The 12525-nt window shown below is 40.0% G+C and overlaps 1 protein-coding gene across 1 annotated transcript; it reads right to left on the bottom strand.

Annotated features, from left to right (window-relative positions):
• Positions 1–2641: 2641 nt before the first annotated feature.
• RSL24D1 (ribosomal L24 domain containing 1) lies at positions 2642–11717 on the bottom strand. The gene is made up of 6 exons (XM_080626019.1): positions 10599–11717; positions 8446–8559; positions 5900–5972; positions 5057–5120; positions 4480–4565; positions 2642–3027 (listed from the first exon to the last, which is right to left on the bottom strand). Exons 1-6 carry the CDS (start codon positions 10677–10679, stop codon positions 2954–2956), a joined length of 492 nt encoding a protein of 163 aa, XP_080482145.1. The 5' UTR covers positions 10680–11717; the 3' UTR covers positions 2642–2953.
• Positions 11718–12525: the final 808 nt, after the last annotated feature.

Here is a 12525-nt window from a genome sequence, read left to right as displayed (position 1 = left end):
TTCTTAAAACCAGGGTATCACATTTGTACTGATTGAGCCCATCATACTTTGTTTTGAAGAAAGGCTCTCAATGGCACCAAGTACAAAACAGCATTTGCTGAATATAGTAAATGCCAAGCAAGACAGACTGTATACTAGGATTAAGCACTACCAGTTATTCATACATGATTTCTCTGATTAAATGGTGACTCAAATGGACACATCATCAGTCTTGTAACAGATTGTACTCACAGTGCCTTGTGCTCCATTCCTACTAGATCTCAATACACACAGGATCAGTGACTGGGACATATGACACTAATAGAGAGATCCCTAACGAATAACGATGTGCTGCTCATAAAATACCATCTCTCTGACGTGATCCTGGGGGTAACTGATGGAAGGTCCTGCTTCCCCAAAGGACTGGGCACTGATCAGCCCCACAGGCAGGCAATGGACAGAGGCTCCCTGTTTGCACATCACCTGCGCATCACCCACTCCTTTCCAAGCCAGTATCTGAGCTAAAGCTGCTCAAGTGGAATGAGAAATGTGCTTACTTCCTGATATTTGGCAGTGTTTTTCCATGACCACCAGAATACTGCTCAGCTGGGACATTTTCTTTCCAAGTCTTGTAAACAAAATATGAAATCTGACAGAATTTTCAGCTTTGGCTTAGTTGAAAGTTTTCACACTAAGCACGCTAAGAAAACAACAGTTCTTCACCAAAACGTCTCTGAAGAACAATTCCCATTAGAAATGTGGTTGGACAGCTAAAAAGAAAAATCCTGACTCTTTTTCAGCTCAGCAGCTCCTGAGGAAGATCTCTGCAGCTGGTTGTGCAGGGATGTGCAGGATGGAGGATAACTAGCCCCATGTTGCTCAGATGCAGTTCTTCCCCCCTCACCATGTGCTGTCTCAGCAGCATCCTGCTCCAGCTGACACAGACAAGAGAACAGGACACCACAGCAATTAAATTAACACACAAACAGTCCCCCAAAACACAAGGATGCCTTCAGAGCAGGTGCTGTAAGCATGTTGCTCATGACAAATTTCTAATCTCAACCACCTATGTACTCACCACAAGGTATACGTAGCAGGATGCAAGGCTCTGCTGCTCAGGAGAATAGCACACATGCTATTCTTCAGTATTAATTTTCAAAGCCCATGCTTACAATTATACTACTATGCAGGCTGCAATGAGGTACACAGGTTAAGCAATTCATACAACTGGCAGGATGCTTAGGATTTATGGTTGTACTCCCCAAATGGCTCTTCTCAGCTGCTGCACAAAGACTGCTTCAGTTACAAACCTTCCCAGGAAAGCATTAACAATCCCACAGAGACACTTTTATAGAGCACACAAACAAATTAAGTATTGCAGCTCATTTAAAGATACGTGGTCAGAAGAACTATAGATATTATGTACAATAAATTATTTACTGCTAAAAAAACTTCCTATGAAGACTGTATATAAATATGACACAACATCCAATGGGATTCATTTCCTTTCTCTGCAGATTTACTTTACTATTTTTGGAGAAAATTAAAACTTGGCACTCATTGAACATCACATCTTAAAAACTCATTAAAAAAACCTATAATAATATTTTTAAATAAATTCCCAAGCTGAAATATTGAGTTCACTTGTATAGTCACACATAAACATACTAATTAACATTTTGTGAAGGTCACCTTTCACTATTTGCAAGCATCTGAGCATACATATAGCATGCATATATATATATACTGTATTTATACTGTCGCATCTTAGTGATTTCACCCCACTGACATATGTCTTCTGGCCAACTTACCATATGCTTTTCAGATGTTACTTATATTACAGTTTACAAGAGAGATGCTAATATTACAGATCCAAAATACTTCTCAGCTATCACCTTATCAGCAAAGTTGAAATAACAGCAAAACTTTGATTTTATGAATTACATATTTTTATTACTAGAATGCAATTATTTTTTCTCACTAAAATGTATCAGTCTTCTAGATATCTAAACATAATTTATAAATCAAGAGATGAAAAACTGAGTACAACGACTGTTTCTTTCACACATACCCATTGCCCTTTTTCCTATGTTCAAATATGACTCTCTTCTGAATAACACAATACACATGTAGGTGGTAGTATGAAGTTTTCCAGAGCTTGATATAGCACATATTCAAGTTTGGAACAGAACTACAAATTACTGTTTTTCAGGATAACTAGCACTCACAAGAAAGCAAATACTATTTTTAATGCCTTTGAAAGGCTTCTCTGATCATCACAATCAGTCTGATTACATGTCAGATTTGAATTTTGGTATATCAGGAGGATGGCAGGTCCAACTTCACACTGAATGTTATCACCATTACTGTTTTCCAAACATCTCTAAGTCCTATCCCAATGTTAGCCTTGCCAGGCTTAGGTGTCAACTGCAATGTAATCCTGGGGAAACTGACTTAAAAAGGAAATAAAACAAACACTATATGCATTCATAACAAACCAAAAAAATGTCAGAATGACAAGAATGCAAAGAAGTCCGGACTGCGCTGAACTGAAGAAAATACACCCTGCCCTACCCTGTAACCGTTTAGACAGATTTTTACCTACTTTTACCACTCCGAAAGAACAGATAAAATAAGACAAAATACGAAAAGTTCAAGGCCAACATCTTTTATTCCTGGAATTATCAGGAAACAGTTATGCAGAAAGTGTAACTTTCCAAGGAGCACACAGTATCTCAAACAATACCCCTTATTCTCCATCCTGCTGACAACACGTTCTCAAGTTACAGAACAGCAAGCACTGCCCAAAACAGCATCCAACTTACTATTTTTTTTTATGAAACAAAACTGTAAATTCCAACTAGTCATTAAAATGCATTTTTCTTCAACCAGAAGGATAGTTCTGAATGACATCGTGAGAGGCAATAAGGAACTGTTAACTGCTGTAGAGATATAAATAGAAAATAAAAGTCTTTTAAGAGTCTTCTTCCATAGCCACATCCTCTTGTAGCTTCTGCACCATTTTGTCCTCCAGCTGTTTTGGTGTGCCTTCAAAGCAAGGAAAAAAGTTAAATTCAACATGTCTCTTCAAACACAAGTAACTGCTGTTCTTTGGACAATGGATGTGTCTATTCTAGGAGTTTAGGAGTAACCCATCAAGCTTAAAAATATTTATTGCAAACCTCCATCACCACCTAAAATTACTGAAGAACTGTTTCAACAGAAAAGCTGATGCTGTTTTTATGCAAAATCTAAAAGCATACATTTTCATGTACTATGGTGAACTTTGATAGAGCTCTTAGCAGAATCTTGCAAAGGACTATAAAAATGCATTACTTTTAAAAGATCAGTGGCCTTCACACATTAGTTTTTATACCAAGATTTAAGCCCTCCTGAATGCTGTTTTGGATGACGATTATGTTAGCTCCCCACAATATTAGCAAAAATAATAAAATCCAGGGCTGACGTTTGATTCTGCTCTCCTGAAGGCTCAGCGGGAACTGCAAAGCACTGAAAATGTACCTGTAATTTGACAGATGTGCTGCACACTATTGCGCATCATTCAGTTAACATAAGCAAAACCAAACAAATAGGTTTATTCTTCCGAATTCAGATCTTTTTACATTTTCTCCTTTTTCCCTCAAACCAAAGTTTAAATACATCCTGACAAAAGCTTGTTTGACACATAAAACCATGGAGACAAAACCACTGGTTTTTTTTATAAAACAGTAACTAATGGAAACGTCCCTCTACTACTCTACTCCATTAACTGTATTTTATAAAAGAAATCATCTTTACAATCCATTTTATCAACATTCAACATCCTCTAACACAAGCCAGTGCTTGTAATAGTTTAGAAACCAGAAAATTATTTAGGAGAAAGAGATTTCTCCATCTGAAAAACTCAGTTCACTAACAAAGAAGACACATTATTGTATCTGAAATAGGCACAGATTTTGGTGAAAGTTTGTGAAATTTCCATGATACTTTAAATACTGTTAGGCTTACACTAAAAAAACAGTACTTTCATGCACGTTTCACTATACATAGTGAACTACAATAAAACCTACTTTCAAAATTAGCTAACAAATTCAAAAAGCAGTTTAACCACTGCATTTTATATCAATCAGTGGTATAGTCTGTTCAGTCCAAATAATCAATTCAAAGGAAAGACTTAAACAGATGTATTGGTTAACAAACACACGGCTCATAGAATACCAGATGTTGAGTGCAATTTAAAATACTCAAATAAGGAAAAGTCCAGCATGCAGAACTGGCTAAATAAAAAGTTATGTCTGATTCTATGATTCTATGATTCTATTCTATTCAGACCAAAGGCACTGCTTATGTTTAGTGGCAAGAGCTATTCTTATATTCAATAGAAAAATTAATTATAAGAAAAATGCACAGGATCTGTAGAATTAGTCATATAAAAAAAAATTCATCATAAAATTGTATACACAAATTGCCCTAAGATAACTAGGTAAAGCAAGTTCTTACCTGCATGTGGAGCACGAAGAAGGTGGATATTCTGTTTGACTTCTTTGATGTCTTCTGCCTTCTGCAACTCTTTGCTCTTCTTTAATCTAGGGAGGGGAGAAATTAAATTCCATTACCTTCAAAGAGAAGATGTGTATTTTTGTTCTACTGCAAGACACATCTTTAGCTAAAGGCATGGAAACTGTAAATAACTGTAATTATGAGGAAATAAAGTATCTGAAAACGAATTCAAGCATACATTCGACACAAAACCGAAAAAAAAAACCAAACAACAAAAAAACAACAAAAGCCACTACTAGACCAACTCTTACCAGAAATTTTTTTAAATCTAAGACTGTTTTACAAACAAGGAAATGTAACTATTATCAGGTGTACAAAACTACACAATTGACAGCCAATGAAGCATAGTGGTTTGGTAGAATAGTAGAGCCCACTCAAACTATTTCACCCCACTGCTTGGATGACTGTGTCTGTACAAAGCAAATAACCATTTACAACTTTCAATAATAGTCTCTGGAAAGACTGACTGACTCGTACAGGTTCGAAGAGCTCCCATAATATAAATAGTTCTCCTCACCTGTTCATAATAAATCTAGCTTGGCGTTTTTGCTTTATTTCTTCCACTCTCTTCATTGCATCAACTGAAATAAAGCAGAAGTTGTTTTAAATACGCTTACATACCTCGAGTTGAAAATACATGCCAGTTTGCAGAGCAACAGACCCAGTACTCCATAATGCCTCTATAGCAGAAGCAACTCTTACAGTATATGAGGAAGTTATTCCTTCTTCTGAAGAGCAGTGTAGAGAATATTCTATGTAGCAACTATGGTAGATTGTATTTTCAAACTTATTTATGCTTCCACTTTTGTGCCTACATACATTTTCTACAATTAACCATCACTACATAAAAGACTCTTACTCTACTTGAGGTCAGATGCAAGTTACCACCATCTCCTATGTGGCATTCATTCATGACATAAGTAATTCTTCTACTTTATAGCAACTGATTTATTAAACCAACTGAAGTAGAATGAGTGGGAAGAAAGAAACAAGTGCATCAGTATAATGGCGTACACTGGAAGCCTCTTAAAAAGCTGGAGAACCACTAAGATTTCTTGAAGATCATTCAAAATAACCAGTTTCTGGGAAAAACAAAAAAACCCCAAACAAACAAAGAAAAAAAAAAAGCCCAAGAAACCAAATCCCCACACCCCACCACCAAAAAAGCCCCGAACAAGTGCAACTCCACATCCGTTCATAACTCAAACCTCCTCCACATATAAGAATCTGGTCATTATCCCAATAATTCCACATACAATTAACACAAAGTGCCTCTACAAAGTCTTCTGAAAACATTTTTATATACAGTGAGTGTTCACTCCCCAAAGTTCATCTTCCGTCTTTTTCTACAATGACTCACCAGTCTTGTTCCATAACTCTCTCTGGTATTTCACTGGTTCATTCCTACGTTTTTCAAACTCAAATGAATTATCCTATAGTAAGAAAAAGTAAATATAGATTATATACAAAGCATATTTAGATCTTACTATAGATCTTACATTTATTACATACACTTTACATACACATTACATATATTACTATATATTACATATATAGATCTTACACTCTTACTATAGCACTCACTCATATAACTTGGTATTTTACGTGGTATTTTTCCCCCCTTTCAGAATCTCAGTTTCTGTAATCTATTTCCTTCTAGTTTACAGTAATCCCTAAAGGTTGTTAGAGTGGAGTGTTTGACCTCAAAGTGTCAGAAGCCACAGTGATCTGCCTGAAGAGAAATATTCCTTCAGCTATTTTCCTTTTAGCAAGTCAAAAGGAACAGAGAAGACCAATGTGGAGTGGGAAATACAGAGTAGACCAGACAAGTGGAAGGCAAAATTGGAAACATGTAGAGTAAGAAGCATTCAATCCAGGTCAAGTAAGTTCTGCTCAAGAGCCTGTATTTTGAAAAGGGTAAAAAACCCCAAAAAATCCAAATCCAAAAACTATTTCATTTTAAGAATATTGACACAATACAAATCAATTTGAAATTGTTAAATATTTAATTTGAGGACAATGGTGTTTGGGGCAGCTGGAGGTTTTTCTTTTTGTTGTTTAGGGTTTTTTTCCTCCCAAGAGCTTAAGATGGAAAAACAGTTTCCTCACATTTTTTTGTTAGGCATACTCAGTTTTAATCCAAATTTATCTGAGGACTTTTCCCTGCCCAAAGATTCTTTCTTCTAGTGGAGAAGCAGAGTTATTAGACCAGTGGCTGATCTTTACTTGAGCTAAAGACAGCTCCAAAGACAGAAACTACGCAGAATAGCAAGAAATGGCACATACGCACTCACAAGCCATGCTCCATTGGCAGATGAATGCTAGTTTTCACTAAGGGATAGCATTAAGCAAATACGAGCTGCAGAGCACACAGTACACTAACATCTACATGCCCCTTATAACAAAAAAAAGTCAAAAAGAACCTAAAATTCATTTTTAGCCGAGCATGACACAGCATCACATCAATTCACTGCAGTCTACCGCGAGTCAGCTTCTACATATTTATAACATACAGTATTGTTCTGCATCCCGAGAACACACCACAAACAGCAAAAACAAGTCTCACAAGAGTACAGATGTTCCAAGTGCCAGGGTCTTCTAACCTACACCCACAGAGATAAACTACAGCTACATCATACTGGCCAGTGAATCTTTTCAATTCCAAACATGAGGGGACACTGACCAGCTCTCCCTCATTCTGAATGACAGAATAAGACAGTCTTCCAAAAATACCTGATAGAATTATATCCTCCTTTTTTAATAAATGTATATATATAAAAACAACAAAAAGCCATAAAATACTTGAAACCCATGAAAACAAGTATATATTTAACCCCTTCCAATGCACCTGCTTAAAGCTACAAGAACTGTCACCTTCCTGTGAACTACAGTACTTCCCATTGTCACAAGCCTATTTAGACAGTTTCCCCAAAGCTGGCTTCTTTAAGAACAGATACCACCTGAACTACAACAAAGCACTGTGTTCATATATTGGTTTAACTCTTAGCATATATAGATATTATCTCAAAACTGAGCATACTGTCACCTATTTAGACATGTTTAAAAGAATTTTTAATTAAGTTATTTTCAAAAAAGGCAATTTAACTCAGCCAGAAACAGCTTGAAAGCAAGAAATACAATTACAGAAGGCGCCAATTAATCAGGGCTTCTCAGAGTCACATTACAAAATAAAATCACATACTTCCCCTTGGAAGATCCACAGAAGGCAGCAAATCACAGTGTCAAAATACTTACTAAATTGTTGATTACCTGTTTTTTGACAGAATATTAAGTCACAGTAATTCTTGAGTTACTTAAGGACTGTCCCACCAAACATGAGTGTTCAGTATTTTTACCACTGAAGTAATTTTTGTCTTGGAATTGTTTCTAAGATCTCATATGCTGGTTTTGAAACATACCTACCTATGCAAGGACTTTTTCTATACACTGTATACTTTAAAGATACTTCAGAAGGTAACCATCTTATTGTGTCTACACAGAGAGACTTTCTGGAGTACCCAGTAACCCAGGTTATCTGATTGTGCAGGAATACAACTACCAAATGCGTATATACAGAGGGTAGAGCATTTATAGAGAGAAAAAAATGCCTCAGATGTGGGAAGCACCATGTATTACTGATACAGACACTTGATACACTGGCTTCCACACCAAAGCTGAAACAGGAAGTTGCAAGTTACAGTCAAGATGAATGAATAGCTCACTCTCAAGAAAACTCTCACATTCTCTTCCACAATCCCTCTTTTCTCCACTGACTCCGTCTCTTGTACTCAACTACATAATGATAACACACTCAGCTGACTGACCTAATCTGTTTGCAACTGAAGAGGCTGGATTTCTGCCATTTTAGTGAGTTAATCTCAAGTGTGAACCAGGACAACTTCTTACCACTGTCAGTTCTTTGCCAGCTGCTTTCCGGAATGCTTTGGTCCACCTCATCTTTCTGGGATTTCGCTTCTTTTTAAAGTTTCTGTGGCATTTTGATTTGCAGAATCTGAATATCTTCAAGAAGAAGGGGAGGAACAAAACAAAACAAATGCTTACATTCAAATCACAAAATCTTTGAATAGTTTCGGTTGGAAGGGATGCTCACAGGTCATCTAGTCCAACCCCCCTGCAATGGGCAGGGACATCTTCATCTAGATCATGTTATTTCTGCCCCATTGCATGCATGATATCAAACACTGAAGTTTCTCTAACAACACTGCTCATAGAAAATTACATTCATCCCACAAATGTCAATATTTTTAGTTCAAATATTGCTATTAACAAGAATATTTCAATTTCAAGCATATCCTCATTTTTTTCATTTAGAGTCATTTTCACAGTTGTCAAATATTTACAATTAAGCTGATTATAAATAAAATATAGCAGACTTTTGGGAATCAATGGCAAAAATAACTATAAAGCCAAAAATAACTATAAAGTCAGCACTTTTTAGATACAGCACCATCCTGACAACAAAAAATCCTCACACCTCTCACATAGTATTTTTGAATGCAATACACACACACACAAAGTCTGTCCTCTGGAGTGTAGCTTTAAGCCTTAAAGATTACCCTGCAGCAGGACTCCTAAGCATATCAGTTAAGTCCTGGACTGAATTTAGTGAAAGCTATTTTAAAGCATACACCAAACCATTCTAACTGACCTTTTTTCTCACACACACCCTTTCCATTTTTCTACATATTCTACACATTCTAGACTCATTTTAGGTACCTGTCACCGCCTGCCAACAAAGCGCCTTATGCTCATCTGGGTGATGTTTTCAGGCTCATTAAAGATGCATTAAAAACTTCACTGTTCATACTTTAGATTTCCCTTTCGTTGGTACTGCAATGATGTAATTTAACAGCCGAGCTGGAGAACAACCCTCTATTGCAAACTGTCCACATCCAACAGAGGATTTCCAGTCAAAAAGAGTACACGGCAAGATGGCAGTAAGGGCACAGGGAGGGGGAGGAGGGAACAGGCCAGGCAACACACATAATCATATCCCTATTCGCAGTTCTTAATACTCCTTAAATCTGTGCATCACTTGAACTATCCTGGGCAGTCTGGTATCCAAAGCAGAGCTGAAACTTTACTGAAGAATACTAAAAATTACATTTGTTATTGATGAGTTTTTGAAAACCCTATTTTCTTCCATCACACACTCCTTCCCATCTAAAGTCATTTCTAGACAAAATGAACAGAAAATATGAAACCTATAGAGAAGGGAACCATCTTCGAATAACTGTATTTTATTAAATGCTTCTACCATGTTTTTTCACCTTACCCCAGACAAACCTGCCATTACATTCAGCTCTTTCGTAGATTATCAGTTCACAACTCTCCTGACATTGTGCTACTTTTTCAAACACACACCTTGTGGCCATTTTCTAGTAAATGGAACTGTGCCAGCCTACATCTACCTCTAAACTCCCAGAAACTGTAACTCAGAAGCTGAGCCAGGCTTCGTTTTGACACCCGAGCACGCGAAGGAAGCTATCCGTAAGCTTCACTGCACCCTGGGGCCTGCAGTGCCCTGTAAGGAGCACAGCAGCGGCTGGGAGACCACTCACAGAGTTTTATGCACGGCTGTCGCCGTCACGCAAAGCCCTCAGTGCAGTGCACGTCCCGCCGGCAGCCCCAGCTGTGTGAGTCCCACCAGGTGCCCGGTGAGGTACCGGTCACCGCAGCACCGCACACGTAACGGCCCACGGGGGCCGCGCGGTGGGTGAGGCCCCCCGATACACCTCGCGACTCCGGCACGGCTGCGGCCTTGCCTGCAGGCTGCGCTGGGCGGAGACACCGCGGCTCCGGCAGCACGAGGGAAGCGCTGCCCCCCCGGCCCGGGACCCTGGCAACACCGGTAACCGACCCGCGTGAGAAGCGCACACCGGGGATGGGGATAGGGCCGCTCCGGCAGCGCGGGTGCCTTCGGGGCCCCACGTGTGACAGAGGAGGCCTCCCCGCAGCTCCCGTCATAGGCCCGGGCCAGGCCCAGCCGGGCAGGCCGTGATGGGGAGCTGGTGCCGGCGCTGACGGGCGGGCAGTACCTTGCAGTCGTTGCGCACGAACATGACGCCGTGGCCCGGGTAGATGGGCCCCGAGCAGAAGTAGCACTTCTCGATCCGCATCGCGCCGCCGGAACCGCGCGCTCAGCTGACCGGAGGCGCTGCGGCACCGCCCGGCAGAGAGGCCACAGCACCCCCTGCCGGCCGCGGGGCGCCAAGGCGCGGAGGGAGTCGGCGCACGCGCAGCTGCGCCTAGGCCCCCGGGTGGGTTCGAAAGGGGGGTGCTGAACGGGTCTGCACCGCTTTGGCAGGCGAGAGACCTACGGTGTGTGTTAGCAACAGCGAGATCTCTTAGTGCAAATAAAGCAGAGCAGGCATACAGGGAATGTGGAAGACATTACTGCTCCAAAAGCGACAGAAGGGGCCACAAGGCCAGCCCCTGCACAGTGCTGGGACCAGCTTGTGCGGAAGTCCTCAGTGCTGTGCTTTGGGTGGAGCTATAGGAAAGTTCCACACGTCGGCTGACTGGAGCCACAATTGCTAAGTCACTGCACAGAGGTACTGGGGGACAGGGGTGAGAAAAGCTGTAAAAATGCCAAAAAGCACGGACGTGTTATGTTGACTCACTGGATAGACCCATCAGCCCCAGACAAGCCAACTGCAGTCCATGACACTGAGAACGTGGTCTGGCCTTTGAATGCACTAGAGAGAATCCTGTTGAAAGCTGGGAAATACTCATGCTCCTGGAAGCATTATAAAATCTCAGACCCCCCCCCAAAACAACCCATACACAGGAATGAAGCTGGGGTGAACTCTTAGACAATACTGCATCTCCAAATCTAAGCTGACTTTTCTCTTTCCCAAGTGACCCTCTGCTTCCCTGAAGCGTATGTTTGTATCTTAGTATGGAAAACAAATACAAATTAAAAGACTTTGTGATCAGTTTGTGTTTGATCGCTTCTGGCTTCTCATTATAAATGATACGTTACAAATTAATGAAGCTGAAATAGCTCAGTGTTAATATAAGGATAAAGACAGTAGCCCACGGAAAGGGAGTCAGACACAGATTTTTAAATCTGTAATTGATTTACTCTGGAATTGAGACCAATCAGTTTCTGCTCCATTTCCATATTTGTAAGATCCAAGCTTCCTACAGGAGAATTAACTTTTAAAGCAAAATCTGAAGTACTGTCTAAAAGTGATGGCTCTGCATGCATTACCCTAAGGAATCTTACTCCTTCTGGTCCCCTCCTACAAAGTTACCAGTTTATTGTGAAAGGATCTAAATCCTAGGCCCTGTACCTTCCTAAACTGTTTGCAATTGGAGCTCTGCAATTTCAGAGTCTGAAATCTTCCTCACCACCTAAGGCTTTAATACCATAATTTCTATTTCTTCCTTTAAAAGAAATTACCTTTCTGAGTATTTGGTAAAAAAAATCCACATGCTGAATTGCATGTGCCCTAAGGGCAGTTTTTGCTTTCTGGTTTCTAGAACAACAAAAAAAGGCAGTCAGCTTGGGGCTGTATTAAGAAAGATGGAAATAAAAAAGGATAGCCTTAGCTCAGTCATTAACCTTATCAGCACAGAACTTGTCTCCAATCTATTTGCAAACCAGACCTCAGCCACGTCCTATTGCAGGAGACAGAGGCTAGAGCATATGACTTGTGACTAGCACTCACCCCTAGCCCTGAGGAACAACAGCTTCGAACTGACTCAGAGCCAGAGAGCAAGATAGGACTGTACAGTATCTTAGCTAGTCTCATGCTGGATGCCGGAAGGAAGGCTCTGTGGCTGTGACAGAAGATGGCAACCTGGCTGATGAGAGGCAATAGTAGACACACATACACAAAGCAATCTTAGGAGGGAAACTATGAAGACACTGAGTTTACAGCTAGAGGCAAAACCAAATAGTAAACAAGTTTGCTTAGGTCTAGGGCTGCTGTGCCTTGGCGTATGTAATTGCAATCC

This window comes from Psittacula echo, assembly GCF_963264785.1.
Source record: "Psittacula echo genome assembly, chromosome: 10".
NCBI lineage: Eukaryota > Metazoa > Chordata > Aves > Psittaciformes > Psittacidae > Psittacula > Psittacula echo.
This window is presented reverse-complemented; position numbering and strand designations above follow the sequence as displayed.

Excerpts from the sequence above, each read along its gene's own strand:
- RSL24D1 (XM_080626019.1), bottom strand. The coding sequence starts at position 10,679 with ATGCGGATCGAGAAGTGCTACTTCTGCTCGGGGCCCATCTACCCGGGC. Across the intron at positions 5,973-8,445 it reads CTGGCAAAGAACTGACAGTG|GATAATTCATTTGAGTTTGA; the intron begins GTAAGAAGTTGT and ends TTCTTACTATAG. Across the intron at positions 5,121-5,899 it reads AGAGTTATGGAACAAGACTG|TTGATGCAATGAAGAGAGTG; the intron begins GTGAGTCATTGT and ends GCTTTATTTCAG.